This window comes from Microchirus variegatus (assembly GCF_963457635.1).
Source record: "Microchirus variegatus genome assembly, chromosome: 13".
NCBI lineage: Eukaryota > Metazoa > Chordata > Actinopteri > Pleuronectiformes > Soleidae > Microchirus > Microchirus variegatus.
The window spans coordinates 27717470-27737346 of NC_139814.1; the positions used below are offsets into that span (position 1 = coordinate 27717470).

Consider the following 19877-nt stretch of genomic DNA (forward strand, 5'->3'; position numbering starts at 1 on the left):
TTACAACTTAAAAATGCTATACATTTTTGCATATATAAGATAAGATTAATGCAAATTTGCAAATTCTCATTGATTTTAAATTTAACGGTTTTAATGCAAAATGTAGAATTTTTGTTCTTAACAAGATTTTACAATTCAGGATTTTGTTTAAATCTAAAAGATATAGTTGATCGTTTATTATACTTGAATTTAGTTTTCATTTTATGGTTTTAATAAAATATAAAATCGATTTTTGTTGAATTTATATATACATAAATATATACATACATATATGTATATAAATACAAATTCAGGTTTCTGTGCTAAACTTACAGAAATAAAGTTTTTTAACTTAAAATACTAGACTTTAATGTTTATTTTAAAGTTTTTAAACTATTTAAAATTGACTTTTGTTATTTTTGCTATATGAAAAATCTGTCTATGTTCTGTCGTTGAGAATATGAAGTCAGGTGAAGTCAGTGTGATGAGGTCAGAGCGCCCTCCTGTGGTCACAGCTCACCTGTGCTGCCTCTGGAGGCATCGGGGAAGGAGACTTGGACTGGAAGGCGTCCTGCGACACGAAGCCCGAGTCGTGAGACGACACCGAGGAAAGTCGAGCGGGAGTTTGTTGAGGAAGAAGAGACGAAGACGAAGAAGACGCTCGGAAACGAAAGTGAGACGTCGGCGAGTGAGAGTGAGATCCACTGGAGCGAGAGTCGCTGCTGTTCACGCTGTTCAGACTGCTGCAAAACACACAGACAGGGGGCGCTGTTACTGCTAAGACGACACACTGTTCACACTGCAGCAACAAAGACGACCTACGAAACTGTCATTTTAGAGCGTTCATAGTTTGTCGTCCAAATAGTCAAAGGTCAGTGTGTCATCAAAATTGAGACCAAAAAATCCAAAAAATAAATTTGTCCAAAATTTGACAAACACGTCACACGATACTATGTCGTCCAAAATGTGTCAATTTTTGGGAAAAACTTTTTTTAGTCCAAAATGTGACCAAAACGTCGAATTATATAATGTTGTCCATCCTTGTAAAGTCCAACAATTTTTCTGTCCAAAATTGGACAAAAGAGTAACAAAATAGCACGATAAAACACACAAATGTGCCGAAATAGCTCAGTTGGGAGAGCGTCAGACTGAAGATCTGAAGGTCCCTGGTTCAATCCCGGGTTTCGGCAGCACATTTCTGAGGTCACACATCATCATCATCTGTGTTTATATACAATGACTGATAATAAGCCATCAAAAGTAATCTAGAAAAATTTGACAAAAACGACATACTATACTATGTCGTCCAAATTCGGATTTTTTTTTTGTAATTTTCTTTTGGCCGAAATGTGACTAAAACGTCTTACTATACTATGTCTTAAACCTCAATGTCATACTACACTATTTCGTCCAAAATCTGACAATTTTTTTGAAAAAAAAAAATTTGGTCCAAAATTGGACAAAAAGGTCATACTATACTATGTCGTCCAAAATCAGAAAAAAATGTAGAATTTTTTTTTTTTGTCCAAAATGTGACCAAAACGTCATACTATACTATGTCGTCGACCTCAATGTCATACTACACTATTTCGTCCAAAATCTGACCATTTTGTTGAAAAAAAGAAATTTGGTCCAAAATTGGACAAAAAGGTCATACTATACTATGTCGTCCAAAATCGGAAAAAAATGTAGAATTTTTTTTTTAGTTCAAAATGTGACCAAAACGTCATACTATACTATGTTATCAACCACAATGTCATACTACACTATTTTGTCCAAAATCTGACCATTTTTTTGAAAAAAACATTTTGGTCCAAAATTTGACAAAAACGTCATACTTTACTATGTCGTCCAAAATTGGATAATATTTTTGAAAAAATTGTTTTGCCCAAAATGTGACCAAAACGTCTTACTATAATATGTCTTAAACCTCAATGTCATACTTCACTATTTCGTCCAAAATCTGACAATTTTTTTGAAAAAAAAAAATTTGGTCCAAAATTGGACAAAAAGGTCATACTATACTATGTCGTCCAAAATCGGAAAAAAATGTAGAATTTTTTTTTTTAGTCCAAAATGTGACCAAAACGTCATACTATACTATGTCGTCGACCTCAATGTCATACTACACTATTTCGTCCAAAATCTGACCATTTTTTTGAGAAAAAGAATTTTGGTCCAAAATTTGACAAAAAGGTCATACTATACTATGTCGTCCAAATTCGGATTTTTTTTTTGAAATTTTCTTTTGGCCGAAATGTGACTAAAACGTCATACTTTACTATGTCGTCAACCTCAATGTCATACTACACTATTTCGTCCAAAATCTGACCATTTTTTTGAGAAAAAGAATTTTGGTCCAAAATTTGACAAAAAGGTCATACTATACTATGTCGTCCAAAATCGGAAAAAAATGTAGAATTTTTTTTTTTAGTCCAAAATGTGACCAAAACGTCATACTATACTATGTTGTCAACCACAATGTCATACTACACTATTTTGTCCAAAATCTGACCATTTTTTTGAAAAAAACATTTTGGTCCAAAATTTGACAAAAACGTCATACTTTACTATGTCGTCCAAAATTGGATAATATTTTTGAAAAAATTGTTTTGCCCAAAATGTGACCAAAACGTCTTACTATAATATGTCTTAAACCTCAATGTCATACTTCACTATTTCGTCCAAAATCTGACAATTTCTTTGAAAAAAAAAAATTTGGTCCAAAATTGGACAAAAAGGTCATACTATACTATGTCGTCCAAAATCGGAAAAAAATGTAGAATTTTTTTTTTTAGTCCAAAATGTGACCAAAACGTCATACTATACTATGTCGTCGACCTCAATGTCATACTACACTATTTTGTCCAAAATCTGACCATTTTTTTGAAGAAAAAAAAAAGATTTGGTCCAAAATTTGACAAAAACGACATACTATACTATGTCGTCCAAATTCGGATTTTTTTTTTGAAATTTTCTTTTGGCCGAAATGTGACTAAAACGTCATACTATACTACGTCGTCAACCTCAATGTCATACTACACTATTTCGTCCAAAATCTGACCATTTTTTTGAGAAAAAGAATTTTGGTCCAAAATTTGACAAAAAGGTCATACTATACTATGTAGTCCAAAATCGGAAAAAAATGTAGAATTTTTTTTTTTAGTCCAAAATGTGACCAAAACGTCATACTATACTATGTTGTCAACCACAATGTCATACTACACTATTTTGTCCAAAATCTGACCATTTTTTTGAAAAAAACATTTTGGTGCAAAATTTCACAAAAACGTCATACTTTACTATGTCGTCCAAAATTGGATAATATTTTTGAAAAAATTGTTTTGCCCAAAATGTGACCAAAACGTCTTACTATACTATGTCTTAAACCTCAATGTCATACTACACTATTTCGTCCAAAATCTGACAATTTTTTTGAAAAAAAAAAATTTGGTCCAAAATTGGACAAAAAGGTCATACTATACTATGTCCTCCAAAATCAGAAAAAAATTTAGAATTTCTTTTTAAAGTCCAAAATGTGACCAAAACGTCATACTATACTATGTCATAGACCAAAAGGTCATACTACACTATTTCGTCCAAAATCTGACAATTTCTTTGGAAAAAAAAAATTTGGTCCAGAATTTGACAAAAAGGTCATACTATACTATGTCGTCCAAAATCGGAAAAAAATTTAGAATTTTTTTTTAAAGTCCAAAATGTGACCAAAACGTCATACTATACTATGTCATAGACCAAAAGGTCATACTACACTATTTCGTCCAAAATCTGACAATTTCTTTGGAAAAAAAAAATTTGGTCCAAAATTTGACAAAAACGACATACTATACTATGTGGTCCAAATTCGGATTTTTTTTTTGAAATTTTCTTTTGGCCGAAATGTGACCAAAACGTCATACTATACTATGTTGTCAACCACAATGTCATACTACACTATTTTGTCCAAAATCTGACCATTTTTTTGAAAAAAACATTTTGGTGCAAAATTTGACAAAAACGTCATACTTTACTATGTCGTCCAAAATTGGATAATATTTTTGAAAAAATTGTTTTGCCCAAAATGTGACCAAAACGTCTTACTATACTATGTCTTAAACCTCAATGTCATACTACACTATTTCGTCCAAAATCTGACAATTTTTTTGAAAAAAAAAAATTTGGTCCAAAATTGGACAAAAAGGTCATACTATACTATGTCGTCCAAAATCAGAAAAAAATGTAGAATTTTTTTTTTTTGTCCAAAATGTGACCAAAACGTCATACTATACTATGTCGTCGACCTCAATGTCATACTACACTATTTCGTCCAAAATCTGACCATTTTTTTGAAAAAAAGAATTTTGGTCCAAAATTGGACCAAAACGTCATACTATACTATGTCAACAATTTTTCTGTCCAAAATTGTAAAAAAAGAGTGACAAACTAGCTCACAACAAACTACCAACGTGCCGAAATAGCTCAGTTGGGAGAGCGTCAGACCGAAGATCTGACGGTCCCTGGTTCAATCCCGGATTTCGGCAGCACATTTCTGAGGTCACACATCATCATCATCTGTGTTTATATACAATGACTGATAATAAGCCATCAAAAGTAATAGAGAAAAATTTGACAAAAACGACATACTATACTATGTCGTCCAAATTCGGATTTTTTTTTTGTAATTTTCTTTTGGCCGAAATGTGACTAAAACGTCATACTATACTATGTCGTCGACCTCAATGTCATACTACACTATTTCGTCCAAAATCTGACCATTTTGTTGAAAAAAAGAAATTTGGTCCAAAATTGGACAAAAAGGTCATACTATACTATGTCGTCCAAAATCGGAAAAAAATGTAGAATTTTTTTTTTTAGTCCAAAATTTGACCAAAACGTCATACTATACTATGTCGTAGACCTCAAGTCATACTACACTATTTCGTCCAAAATCTGACCATTTTTTTGAGAAAAAGAATTTTGGTCCAAAATTTGACAAAAACGTCATACTATACTATGTCGTCCAAAATCAGAAAAAAGATTTAGATTTTTTTTTTAAAGTCCAAAATGTGACCAAAACGTCATACTATACTATGTCATAGACCAAAAAGTCATACTACACTATTTCGTCCAAAATCTGACAATTTCTCTTGAAAAAAAAAACTTTGGTCCAGAATTTGACAAAAAGGTCATACTATACTATGTCGTCCAAAATCGGAAACAAATGTAGAATTTTTTTTTTAGTCCAAAATGTGACCAAAACGTCATACTATACTATGTTATCAACCACAATGTCATACTACACTATTTTGTCCAAAATCTGACCATTTTTTTGAAAAAAACATTTTGGTCCAAAATTTGACAAAAACGTCATACTTTACTATGTCGTCCAAAATTGGATAATATTTTTGAAAAAATTGTTTTGCCCAAAATGTGACCAAAACGTCTTACTATAATATGTCTTAAACCTCAATGTCATACTTCACTATTTCGTCCAAAATCTGACAATTTCTTTGAAAAAAATAAATTTGGTCCAAAATTGGACAAAAAGGTCATACTATACTATGTCGTCCAAAATCGGAAAAAAATGTAGAATTTTTTTTTTTAGTCCAAAATGTGACCAAAACGTCATACTATACTATGTCGTCGACCTCAATGTCATACTACACTATTTTGTCCAAAATCTGACCATTTTTTTGAAAAAAAAAAAGATTTGGTCCAAAATTTGACAAAAACGACATACTATACTATGTCGTCCAAATTCGGATTTTTTTTTGAAATTTTCTTTTGGCCGAAATGTGACTAAAACGTCTTACTATACTATGTCTTAAACCTCAATGTCATACTACACTATTTCGTCCAAAATCTGACAATTTTTTTGAAAAAAAAAATTTGGTCCAAAATTGGACAAAAAGGTCATACTATACTATGTCGTCCAAAATCAGAAAAAAATGTAGAATTTTTTTTTTTTGTCCAAAATGTGACCAAAACGTCATACTATACTATGTCGTCGACCTCAATGTCATACTACACTATTTCGTCCAAAATCTGACCATTTTGTTGAAAAAAAGAAATTTGGTCCAAAATTGGACAAAAAGGTCATACTATACTATGTCGTCCAAAATCGGAAAAAAATGTAGAATTTTTTTTTTAGTTCAAAATGTGACCAAAACGTCATACTATACTATGTTATCAACCACAATGTCATACTACACTATTTTGTCCAAAATCTGACCATTTTTTTGAAAAAAACATTTTGGTCCAAAATTTGACAAAAACGTCATACTTTACTATGTCGTCCAAAATTGGATAATATTTTTGAAAAAATTGTTTTGCCCAAAATGTGACCAAAACGTCTTACTATAATATGTCTTAAACCTCAATGTCATACTTCACTATTTCGTCCAAAATCTGACAATTTTTTTGAAAAAAAAAAATTTGGTCCAAAATTGGACAAAAAGGTCATACTATACTATGTCGTCCAAAATCGGAAAAAAATGTAGAATTTTTTTTTTTAGTCCAAAATGTGACCAAAACGTCATACTATACTATGTCGTCGACCTCAATGTCATACTACACTATTTCGTCCAAAATCTGACCATTTTTTTGAGAAAAAGAATTTTGGTCCAAAATTTGACAAAAAGGTCATACTATACTATGTCGTCCAAATTCGGATTTTTTTTTTGAAATTTTCTTTTGGCCGAAATGTGACTAAAACGTCATACTTTACTATGTCGTCAACCTCAATGTCATACTACACTATTTCGTCCAAAATCTGACCATTTTTTTGAGAAAAAGAATTTTGGTCCAAAATTTGACAAAAAGGTCATACTATACTATGTCGTCCAAAATCGGAAAAAAATGTAGAATTTTTTTTTTTAGTCCAAAATGTGACCAAAACGTCATACTATACTATGTTGTCAACCACAATGTCATACTACACTATTTTGTCCAAAATCTGACCATTTTTTTGAAAAAAACATTTTGGTCCAAAATTTGACAAAAACGTCATACTTTACTATGTCGTCCAAAATTGGATAATATTTTTGAAAAAATTGTTTTGCCCAAAATGTGACCAAAACGTCTTACTATAATATGTCTTAAACCTCAATGTCATACTTCACTATTTCGTCCAAAATCTGACAATTTCTTTGAAAAAAAAAAATTTGGTCCAAAATTGGACAAAAAGGTCATACTATACTATGTCGTCCAAAATCGGAAAAAAATGTAGAATTTTTTTTTTTAGTCCAAAATGTGACCAAAACGTCATACTATACTATGTCGTCGACCTCAATGTCATACTACACTATTTTGTCCAAAATCTGACCATTTTTTTGAAGAAAAAAAAAAGATTTGGTCCAAAATTTGACAAAAACGACATACTATACTATGTCGTCCAAATTCGGATTTTTTTTTTGAAATTTTCTTTTGGCCGAAATGTGACTAAAACGTCATACTATACTACGTCGTCAACCTCAATGTCATACTACACTATTTCGTCCAAAATCTGACCATTTTTTTGAGAAAAAGAATTTTGGTCCAAAATTTGACAAAAAGGTCATACTATACTATGTAGTCCAAAATCGGAAAAAAATGTAGAATTTTTTTTTTTAGTCCAAAATGTGACCAAAACGTCATACTATACTATGTTGTCAACCACAATGTCATACTACACTATTTTGTCCAAAATCTGACCATTTTTTTGAAAAAAACATTTTGGTGCAAAATTTCACAAAAACGTCATACTTTACTATGTCGTCCAAAATTGGATAATATTTTTGAAAAAATTGTTTTGCCCAAAATGTGACCAAAACGTCTTACTATACTATGTCTTAAACCTCAATGTCATACTACACTATTTCGTCCAAAATCTGACAATTTTTTTGAAAAAAAAAAATTTGGTCCAAAATTGGACAAAAAGGTCATACTATACTATGTCCTCCAAAATCAGAAAAAAATTTAGAATTTCTTTTTAAAGTCCAAAATGTGACCAAAACGTCATACTATACTATGTCATAGACCAAAAGGTCATACTACACTATTTCGTCCAAAATCTGACAATTTCTTTGGAAAAAAAAAATTTGGTCCAGAATTTGACAAAAAGGTCATACTATACTATGTCGTCCAAAATCGGAAAAAAATTTAGAATTTTTTTTTAAAGTCCAAAATGTGACCAAAACGTCATACTATACTATGTCATAGACCAAAAGGTCATACTACACTATTTCGTCCAAAATCTGACAATTTCTTTGGAAAAAAAAAATTTGGTCCAAAATTTGACAAAAACGACATACTATACTATGTGGTCCAAATTCGGATTTTTTTTTTGAAATTTTCTTTTGGCCGAAATGTGACCAAAACGTCATACTATACTATGTTGTCAACCACAATGTCATACTACACTATTTTGTCCAAAATCTGACCATTTTTTTGAAAAAAACATTTTGGTGCAAAATTTGACAAAAACGTCATACTTTACTATGTCGTCCAAAATTGGATAATATTTTTGAAAAAATTGTTTTGCCCAAAATGTGACCAAAACGTCTTACTATACTATGTCTTAAACCTCAATGTCATACTACACTATTTCGTCCAAAATCTGACAATTTTTTTGAAAAAAAAAAATTTGGTCCAAAATTGGACAAAAAGGTCATACTATACTATGTCGTCCAAAATCAGAAAAAAATGTAGAATTTTTTTTTTTTGTCCAAAATGTGACCAAAACGTCATACTATACTATGTCGTCGACCTCAATGTCATACTACACTATTTCGTCCAAAATCTGACCATTTTTTTGAAAAAAAGAATTTTGGTCCAAAATTGGACCAAAACGTCATACTATACTATGTCAACAATTTTTCTGTCCAAAATTGTAAAAAAAGAGTGACAAACTAGCTCACAACAAACTACCAACGTGCCGAAATAGCTCAGTTGGGAGAGCGTCAGACCGAAGATCTGACGGTCCCTGGTTCAATCCCGGATTTCGGCAGCACATTTCTGAGGTCACACATCATCATCATCTGTGTTTATATACAATGACTGATAATAAGCCATCAAAAGTAATAGAGAAAAATTTGACAAAAACGACATACTATACTATGTCGTCCAAATTCGGATTTTTTTTTTGTAATTTTCTTTTGGCCGAAATGTGACTAAAACGTCATACTATACTATGTCGTCGACCTCAATGTCATACTACACTATTTCGTCCAAAATCTGACCATTTTGTTGAAAAAAAGAAATTTGGTCCAAAATTGGACAAAAAGGTCATACTATACTATGTCGTCCAAAATCGGAAAAAAATGTAGAATTTTTTTTTTTAGTCCAAAATTTGACCAAAACGTCATACTATACTATGTCGTAGACCTCAATGTCATACTACACTATTTCGTCCAAAATCTGACCATTTTTTTGAGAAAAAGAATTTTGGTCCAAAATTTGACAAAAACGTCATACTATACTATGTCGTCCAAAATCAGAAAAAAGATTTAGATTTTTTTTTTAAAGTCCAAAATGTGACCAAAACGTCATACTATACTATGTCATAGACCAAAAAGTCATACTACACTATTTCGTCCAAAATCTGACAATTTCTCTTGAAAAAAAAAACTTTGGTCCAGAATTTGACAAAAAGGTCATACTATACTATGTCGTCCAAAATCGGAAACAAATGTAGAATTTTTTTTTTAGTCCAAAATGTGACCAAAACGTCATACTATACTATGTTATCAACCACAATGTCATACTACACTATTTTGTCCAAAATCTGACCATTTTTTTGAAAAAAACATTTTGGTCCAAAATTTGACAAAAACGTCATACTTTACTATGTCGTCCAAAATTGGATAATATTTTTGAAAAAATTGTTTTGCCCAAAATGTGACCAAAACGTCTTACTATAATATGTCTTAAACCTCAATGTCATACTTCACTATTTCGTCCAAAATCTGACAATTTCTTTGAAAAAAATAAATTTGGTCCAAAATTGGACAAAAAGGTCATACTATACTATGTCGTCCAAAATCGGAAAAAAATGTAGAATTTTTTTTTTTAGTCCAAAATGTGACCAAAACGTCATACTATACTATGTCGTCGACCTCAATGTCATACTACACTATTTTGTCCAAAATCTGACCATTTTTTTGAAAAAAAAAAAAGATTTGGTCCAAAATTTGACAAAAACGACATACTATACTATGTCGTCCAAATTCGGATTTTTTTTTGAAATTTTCTTTTGGCCGAAATGTGACTAAAACGTCATACTATACTATGTCGTCAACCTCAATGTCATACTACACTATTTCGTCCAAAATCTGACCATTTTTTTGAGAAAAAGAATTTTGGTCCAAAATTTGACAAAAAGGTCATACTATACTATGTCGTCCAAAATCGGAAAAAAATGTAGAATTTTTTTTTTTAGTCCAAAATGTGACCAAAACGTCATACTATACTATGTTGTCAACCACAATGTCATACTACACTATTTTGTCCAAAATCTGACCATTTTTTTGAAAAAAACATTTTGGTGCAAAATTTGACAAAAACGTCATACTTTACTATGTCGTCCAAAATTGGATAATATTTTTGAAAAAATTGTTTTGCCCAAAATGTGACCAAAACGTCTTACTATACTATGTCTTAAACCTCAATGTCATACAACACTATTTCGTCCAAAATCTGAAAATTTTTTTGAAAAAAAAAAACTTGGTCCAAAATTGGACAAAAAGGTCATACTATACTATGTCCTCCAAAATCAGAAAAAAATTTAGAATTTCTTTTTAAAGTCCAAAATGTGACCAAAACGTCATACTATACTATGTCATAGACCAAAAAGTCATACTACACTATTTCGTCCAAAATCTGACAATTTCTCTTGAAAAAAAAAATTTGGTCCAGAATTTGACAAAAAGGTCATACTATACTATTTCGCCCAAATTGGAAACAAATGTAGAATTTTTTTTTTAGTCCAAAATGTGACCAAAACGTCATACTATACTATGTTATCAACCACAATGTCATACTACACTATTTCGTCCAAAATCTGACGATTTCTTTGGAAAAAAAAAATTTGGTCCAAAATTTGACAAAAACGACATACTATACTATGTGGTCCAAATTCGGATTTTTTTTTTGAAATTTTCTTTTGGCCGAGATGTGACCAAAACGTCATACTATACTATGTTGTCAACCACAATGTCATACTACACTATTTTGTCCAAAATCTGACCATTTTTTTGAAAAAAACATTTTGGTGCAAAATTTGACAAAAACGTCATACTTTACTTTGTCGTCCAAAATTGGATAATATTTTTGAAAAAATTGTTTTGCCCAAAATGTGACCAAAACGTCTTACTATACTATGTCTTAAACCTCAATGTCATACTACACTATTTCGTCCAAAATCTGACAATTTTTTTGAAAAAAAAAAATTTGGTCCAAAATTGGACAAAAAGGTCATACTATACTATGTCGTCCAAAATCAGAAAAAAATGTAGAATTTTTTTTTTTTGTCCAAAATGTGACCAAAACGTCATACTATACTATGTCGTCGACCTCAATGTCATACTACACTATTTCGTCCAAAATCTGACCATTTTTTTGAAAAAAAGAATTTTGGTCCAAAATTGGACCAAAACGTCATACTATACTATGTCAACAATTTTTCTGTCCAAAATTGTAAAAAAAGAGTGACAAAGTAGCTCACAACAAATTATCCAACGTGCCGAAATAGCTCAGTTGGGAGAGCGTCAGACTGAAGATCTGAAGGTCCCTGGTTCAATCCCGGGTTTCGGCAGCACATTTCTGAGGTCACACATCATCATCATCTGTGTTTATATACAATGACTGATAATATGCCATCAAAAGTAATAGAGAAAAATTTGACAAAAACGACATACTATACTATGTCGTCCAAATTCGGATTTTTTTTTTGTAATTTTCTTTTGGCCGAAATGTGACTAAAACGTCATACTATACTATGTCGTCGACCTCAATGTCATACTACACTATTTCGTCCAAAATCTGACCATTTTGTTGAAAAAAAGAAATTTGGTCCAAAATTGGACAAAAAGGTCATACTATACTATGTCGTCCAAAATCGGAAAAAAATGTAGAATTTTTTTTTTTAGTCCAAAATGTGACCAAAACGTCATACTATACTATGTCGTAGACCTCAATGTCATACTACACTATTTCGTCCAAAATCTGACCATTTTTTTGAAAAAAACATTTTGGTGCAAAATTTGACAAAAACGTCATACTTTACTATGTCGTCCAAAATTGGATAATATTTTTGAAAAAATTGTTTTGCCCAAAATGTGACCAAAACGTCTTACTATACTATGTCTTAAACCTCAATGTCATACTACACTATTTCGTCCAAAATCTGACAATTTTTTTGAAAAAAAAAAATTTGGTCCAAAATTGGACAAAAAGGTCATACTATACTATGTCCTCCAAAATCAGAAAAAAATTTAGAATTTCTTTTTAAAGTCCAAAATGTGACCAAAACGTCATACTATACTATGTCATAGACCAAAAGGTCATACTACACTATTTCGTCCAAAATCTGACAATTTCTTTGGAAAAAAAAAATTTGGTCCAGAATTTTACAAAAAGGTCATACTATACTATGTCGTCCAAAATCGGAAAAAAATTTAGAATTTTTTTTTAAAGTCCAAAATGTGACCAAAACGTCATACTATACTATGTCATAGACCAGAAGGTCATACTACACTATTTCGTCCAAAATCTGACAATTTCTTTGGAAAAAAAAAAATTTGGTCCAAAATTTGACAAAAACGACATACTATACTATGTGGTCCAAATTCGGATTTTTTTTTTGAAATTTTCTTTTGGCCGAAATGTGACCAAAACGTCATACTTTACTATGTTGTCAACCACAATGTCATACTACACTATTTTGTCCAAAATCTGACCATTTTTTTGAAAAAAACATTTTGGTGCAAAATTTGACAAAAACGTCATACTTTACTATGTCGTCCAAAATTGGATAATATTTTTGAAAAAATTGTTTTGCCCAAAATGTGACCAAAACGTCTTACTATACTATGTCTTAAACCTCAATGTCATACTACACTATTTCGTCCAAAATCTGACAATTTTTTTGAAAAAAAAAAATTTGGTCCAAAATTGGACAAAAAGGTCATACTATACTATGTCGTCCAAAATCAGAAAAAAATGTAGAATTTTTTTTTTTTGTCCAAAATGTGACCAAAACGTCATACTATACTATGTCGTCGACCTCAATGTCATACTACACTATTTCGTCCAAAATCTGACCATTTTTTTGGAAAAAAGAATTTTGGTCCAAAATTTGACAAAAACGTCATACTATACTATGTCGTCCAAATTCGGATTTTTTTTTTGTAATTTTCTTTTGGCCGAAATGTGACTAAAACGTCATACTATACTATGTCGTCGACCTCAATGTCATACTACACTATTTCGTCCAAAATCTGACCATTTTTTTGAAAAAAAAAAGATTTGGTCCAAAATTTGACAAAAACGACATACTATACTTTGTCGTCCAAATTCGGATTTTTTTTTTTTAATTTTCTTTTGGCCGAAATGTGACTAAAACGTCATACTATACTATGTCGTCAACCTCAATGTCATACTACACTATTTCGTCCAAAATCTGACAATTTTTTTGAGAAAAAGAATTTTGGTCCAAAATTTGACAAAAAGGTCATACTATACTATGTCGTCCAAAATCGGAAAAAAATGTAGAATTTTTTTTTTTAGTCCAAAATGTGACCAAAACGTCATACTATACTATGTTGTCAACCACAATGTCATACTACACTATTTTGTCCAAAATCTGACCATTTTTTTGAAAAAAACATTTTGGTGCAAAATTTGACAAAAACGTCATACTTAAATATGTCGTCCAAAATTGGATAATATTTTTGAAAAAATTGTTTTGCCCAAAATGTGACCAAAACGTCTTTCTATACTATGTCTTAAACCTCAATGTCATACTACACTATTTCGTTCAAAATCTGACAATTTTTTTGAAAAAAAAGAAATTTGGTCCAAAATTGGACAAAAAGGTCTTACTATACTATGTCGTCCAAAATCGGAAAAAAATGTATAATTTTTTTTTTTTGTCCAAAATGTGACCAAAACGTCATACTATACTATGTCGTCGACCTCAATGTCATACTACACTATTTCGTCCAAAATCTGACCATTTTGTTGAAAAAAAGAAATTTGGTCCAAAATTGGACAAAAAGGTCATACTATACTATGTCGTCCAAAATCGGAAAAAAATGTAGAATTTTTTTTTTAGTCCAAAATGTGACCAAAACGTCATACTATACTATGTCGTAGACCTCAATGTCATACTACACTATTTCGTCCAAAATCTGACCATTTTTTTGAGAAAAAGAATTTTGGTCCAAAATTGGACAAAAACGTCATACTATACTATGTCGTCCAAAATCAGAAAAAAATTTAGAATTTTTTTTTAAAGTCCAAAATGTGACCAAAACGTCATACTATACTATGTCATAGACCAAAAAGTCATACTACACTATTTCGTCCCAAAATCTGACAATTTCTTTGGAAAAAAAAAATTTGGTCCAGAATTTGACAAAAAGGTCATACTATACTATGTCGTCCAAAATCGGAAAAAAATGTAGAATTTTTTTTTTAGTCCAAAATGTGACCAAAACGTCATACTATACTATGTTATCAACCACAATGTCATACTACACTATTTTGTCCAAAATCTGACCATTTTTTTGAAAAAAACATTTTGGTCCAAAATTTGACAAAAACGTCATACTTTACTATGTCGTCCAAAATTGGATAATATTTTTGAAAAAATTGTTTTGCCCAAAATGTGACCAAAACGTCTTACTATAATATGTCTTAAACCTCAATGTCATACTTCACTATTTCGTCCAAAATCTGACAATTTTTTAGAAAAAAAAAAATTTGGTCCAAAATTGGACAAAAAGGTCATACTATACTATGTCGTCCAAAATCAGAAAAAAATTTAGAATTTTTTTTTAAAGTCCAAAATGTGACCAAAACGTCATACTATACTATGTCATAGACCAAAAAGTCATACTACACTATTTCGTCCCAAAATCTGACAATTTCTTTGGAAAAAAAAAATTTGGTCCAGAATTTGACAAAAAGGTCATACTATACTATGTCGTCCAAAATCGGAAAAAAATGTAGAATTTTTTTTTTAGTCCAAAATGTGACCAAAACGTCATACTATACTATGTTATCAACCACAATGTCATACTACACTATTTTGTCCAAAATCTGACCATTTTTTTGAAAAAAACATTTTGGTCCAAAATTTGACAAAAACGTCATACTTTACTATGTCGTCCAAAATTGGATAATATTTTTGAAAAAATTGTTTTGCCCAAAATGTGACCAAAACGTCTTACTATAATATGTCTTAAACCTCAATGTCATACTTCACTATTTCGTCCAAAATCTGACAATTTTTTAGAAAAAAAAAAATTTGGTCCAAAATTGGACAAAAAGGTCATACTATACTATGTCGTCCAAAATCGGAAAAAAATGTAGAATTTTTTTTTTTAGTCCAAAATGTGACCAAAACGTCATACTATACTATGTCGTCGACCTCAATGTCATACTACACTATTTCGTCCAAAATCTGACCATTTTTTTGAGAAAAAGAATTTTGGTCCAAAATTTGACAAAAAGGTCATACTATACTATGTCGTCCAAATTCGGATTTTTTTTTTGAAATTTTCTTTTGGCCGAAATGTGACTAAAACGTCATACTTTACTATATCGTCAACCTCAATGTCATACTACACTATTTCGTCCAAAATCTGACCATTTTTTTGAGAAAAAGAATTTTGGTCCAAAATTTGACAAAAAGGTCAAACTATACTATGTCGTCCAAAATCGGAAAAAAATGTAGAATTTTTTTTTTTAGTCCAAAATGTGACCAAAACGTCATACTATACTATGTCGTCGACCTCAATGTCATACTACACTATTTCGTCCAAAATCTGACAATTTTTTTGAGAAAAAGAATTTTGGTCCAAAATTTGACAAAAAGGTCATACTATACTATGTCGTCCAAATTCGGATTTTTTTTTTGAAATTTTCTTTTGGCCGAAATGTGACTAAAACGTCATACTTTACTATGTCGTCAACCTCAATGTCATACTACACTATTTCGTCCAAAATCTGACCATTTTTTTGAGAAAAAGAATTTTGGTCCAAAATTTGACAAAAAGGTCATACTATACTATGTCGTCCAAATTCGGATTTTTTTTTTGAAATTTTCTTTTGGCCGAAATGTGACTAAAACGTCATACTTTACTATGTCGTCAACCTCAATGTCATACTACACTATTTCGTCCAAAATCTGACCATTTTTTTGAGAAAAAGAATTTTGGTCCAAAATTTGACAAAAAGGTCATACTATACTATGTCGTCCAAAATCGGAAAAAAATGTAGAATTTTTTTTTTTAGTCCAAAATGTGACCAAAACGTCATACTATACTATGTTGTCAACCACAATGTCGTCATACTACACTATTTTGTCCAAAATCTGACCATTTTTTTGAAAAAAACATTTTGGTGCAAAATTTGACAAAAACGTCATACTTAACTATGTCGTCCAAAATTGGATAATATTTTTGAAAAAATTGTTTTGCCCAAAATGTGACCAAAACGTCTTACTATACTATGTCTTAAACCTCAATGTCATACTACACTATTTCGTCCAAAATCTGACAATTTTTTTGAAAAAAAAAATTTGGTCCAAAATTGGACAAAAAGGTCATACTATACTATGTCGTCCAAAATCGGAAAGAAATTTAGAATTTTTTTTTTTAGTCCAAAATGTGACCAAAACGTCATACTATACTATGTCGTCGACCTCAATGTCATACTACACTATTTCGTCCAAAATCTGACCATTTTTTTGAGAAAAAGAATTTTGGTCCAAAATTTGACAAAAAGGTCATACTATACTATGTCGTCCAAAATCGGAAAAAAACGTAGAATTTTTTTTTTTAGTCCAAAATGTGACCAAAACGTCATACTATACTATGTTGTCAACCACAATGTCATACTACACTATTTTGTCCAAAATCTGACCATTTTTTTGAAAAAAACATTTTGGTGCAAAATTTGACAAAAACGTCATACTTTACTATGTCGTCCAAAATTGGATAATATTTTTGAAAAAATTGTTTTGCCCAAAATGTGACCAAAACGTCTTACTATACTATGTCTTAAACCTCAATGTCATACTACACTATTTCGTCCAAAATTTGACAATTTTTTGAAAAAAAAAAATTTGGTCCAAAATTGGACAAAAAGGTCATACTATACTATGTCCTCCAAAATCAGAAAAAAATTTAGAATTTTTTTTTAAAGTCCAACATGTGACCAAAACGTCATACTATACTATGTCATAGACCAAAAGGTCATACTACACTATTTCGTCCAAAATCTGACAATTTCTTTGGAAAAAAAGAAATTTGGTCCAAAATGTGACCAAAACGTCATACTATACTATGTCGTCGACCTCAATGTCATACTACACTATTTTGTCCAAAATCTGACCATTTTTTTGAAAAAAACATTTTGGTGCAAAATTTGACAAAAACGTCATACTTTACTATGTCGTCCAAAATTGGATAATATTTTTGAAAAAATTGTTTTGCCCAAAATGTGACCAAAACGTCTTACTATACTATGTCTTAAACCTCAATGTCATACTACACTATTTCGTCCAAAATCTGACAATTTTTTTGAAAAAAAAAAATTTGGTCCAACATTTGACAAAAAGGTCATACTATACGATGTCGTCCAAAATCGGAAAAAAATGTGGAATTTTTTTTTTTAGTCCAAAATGTGACCAAAACGTCATACTATACTATGTCGTCGACCTCAATGTCATACTACACTATTTCGTCCAAAATCTGACAATTTTTTTGAAAAAAAAAATATTTGGTCCAAAATTGGACAAAAACGACATACTATTCTATGTGGTCCAAATTCGGATTTTTTTTTTGAAATTTTCTTTTGGCCGAAATGTGACCAAAACGTCATACTATACTATGTTGTCAACCACAATGTCATACTACACTATTTTGTCCAAAATCTGACCATTTTTTTGAAAAAAAAAAGATTTGGTCCAAAATTTGACAAAAACGACATACTATACTATGTTGTCCAAATTCGGATTTTTTTTTTGAAATTTTCTTTTGGCCGAAATGTGACTAAAACGTCATACTATACTATGTCGTCAACCTCAATGTCATACCACACTATTTCGTCCAAAATCTGACCATTTTTTTGAGAAAAAGAATTTTGGACCAAAATTTGACAAAAACATCATACTATACTATGTCGTCCAAAATCAGAAAAAAATTTAGAATTTTTTTTTAAAGTCCAAAATGTGACCAAAACGTCATACTATACTATGTCGTAGACCAAAAAGTCATACTACACTATTTCGTCCAAAATCTGACAATTTCTTTGGAAAAAAAAAATTTGGTCCAGAATTTGACAAAAACATCATACTATATACTATGTCGTCCAAAATCGGAAAGAAATTTTTAATTTTTTTTTTACCCAAAATGTGACCAAAACGTCATACTATACTATGTTGTCAACCACAATGTCATACTACACTATTTTGTCCAAAATCTGACCATTTTTTTGAAAAAAAACATTTTGGTGCAAAATTTGACAAAAACGTCATACTATACTATGTCGTCCAAAATTGGATAATATTTTTGAAAAAATTGTTTTGCCCAAAATGTGACCAAAACGTCTTACTATACTATGTCTTAAACCTCAATGTCATACTACACTATTTCATCCAAAATCTGACAATTTTTTTGAAAAAAAAAAGATTTGGTCCAAAATTTGACAAAAACGACATACTATACTATGTCGTCCAAATTCGGATTTTTTTTTTGTAATTTTCTTTTGGCCGAAATGTGACTAAAATGTCATACTATACTATGTCGTCAACCTCAATGTCATACTACACTATTTCGTCCAAAATCTGACCATTTTGTTGAAAAAAAGAAATTTGGTCCAAAATTGGACAAAAAGGTCATACTATACTATGTCGTCCAAAATCGGAAAAAAATGTAGAATTTTTTTTTTTAGTACAAAATGTGACCAAAACGTCATACTATACTATGTCGTAGACCTCAATGTCATACTACACTATTTCTTCCAAAATCTGACCATTTTTTTGAGAAAAAGAATTTTGGTCCAAAATTTGACAAAAACGTCATACTATACTATGTCCTCCAAAATCAGAAAAAATTTAGAATTTTTTTTTAAAGTCCAAAATGTGACCAAAACGTCATACTATACTATGTCATAGACCAAAAAGTCATACTACACTATTTCGTCCAAAATCTGACAATTTCTTTGGAAAAAAAAAATTTGGTCCAGAATTTGACAAAAACATCATACTATATACTATGCCGTCCAAAATCGGAAAGAAATTTAAAAAAAAATTTTTACCCAAAATGTGACCAAAACTTCATACTATACTATGTCGTCAACCTCAATGTCATACTACACTATTTTGTCCAAAATCTGACCATTTTTATGAAAAAAAACATTTTGTCCAAAATTGGACAAAAAGGTCAAACTATACTATGTCGTCCAAAATCGGGAAAAATATTTGAATTTTTTTTTTTAGCCCAAAATGTGACCAAAACATCTTACTATACTATGTCGTCGACCTCAATGTCATACTACACTATTTCGTCCAAAATCTGACCATTTTTTTGAAAAAAAGAATTTTGGTCCAAAATTTGACAAAAACGTCATACTATACTATGTCGTCCAAAATCAGAAAAAAATGTAGAATTTTTTTTTAAAGTCCAAAATGT

At 30.5% G+C, this 19877-nt stretch overlaps 1 protein-coding gene across 1 annotated transcript in view; it reads right to left on the reverse strand.

The window, feature by feature from the left end:
* LOC310935700 (protein MTSS 1-like) overlaps positions 1–19877 on the reverse strand; it is a gene marked incomplete at both ends in the record, with an annotated part of 59103 nt that overhangs the window by 22789 nt on the left and 16437 nt on the right. The window contains one exon of the mRNA XM_083899634.1: positions 500–722. Coding sequence (XP_083755760.1) covers positions 500–722 — 223 coding nt within the window. The remainder of the gene's footprint in view (positions 1–499; positions 723–19877) is intronic.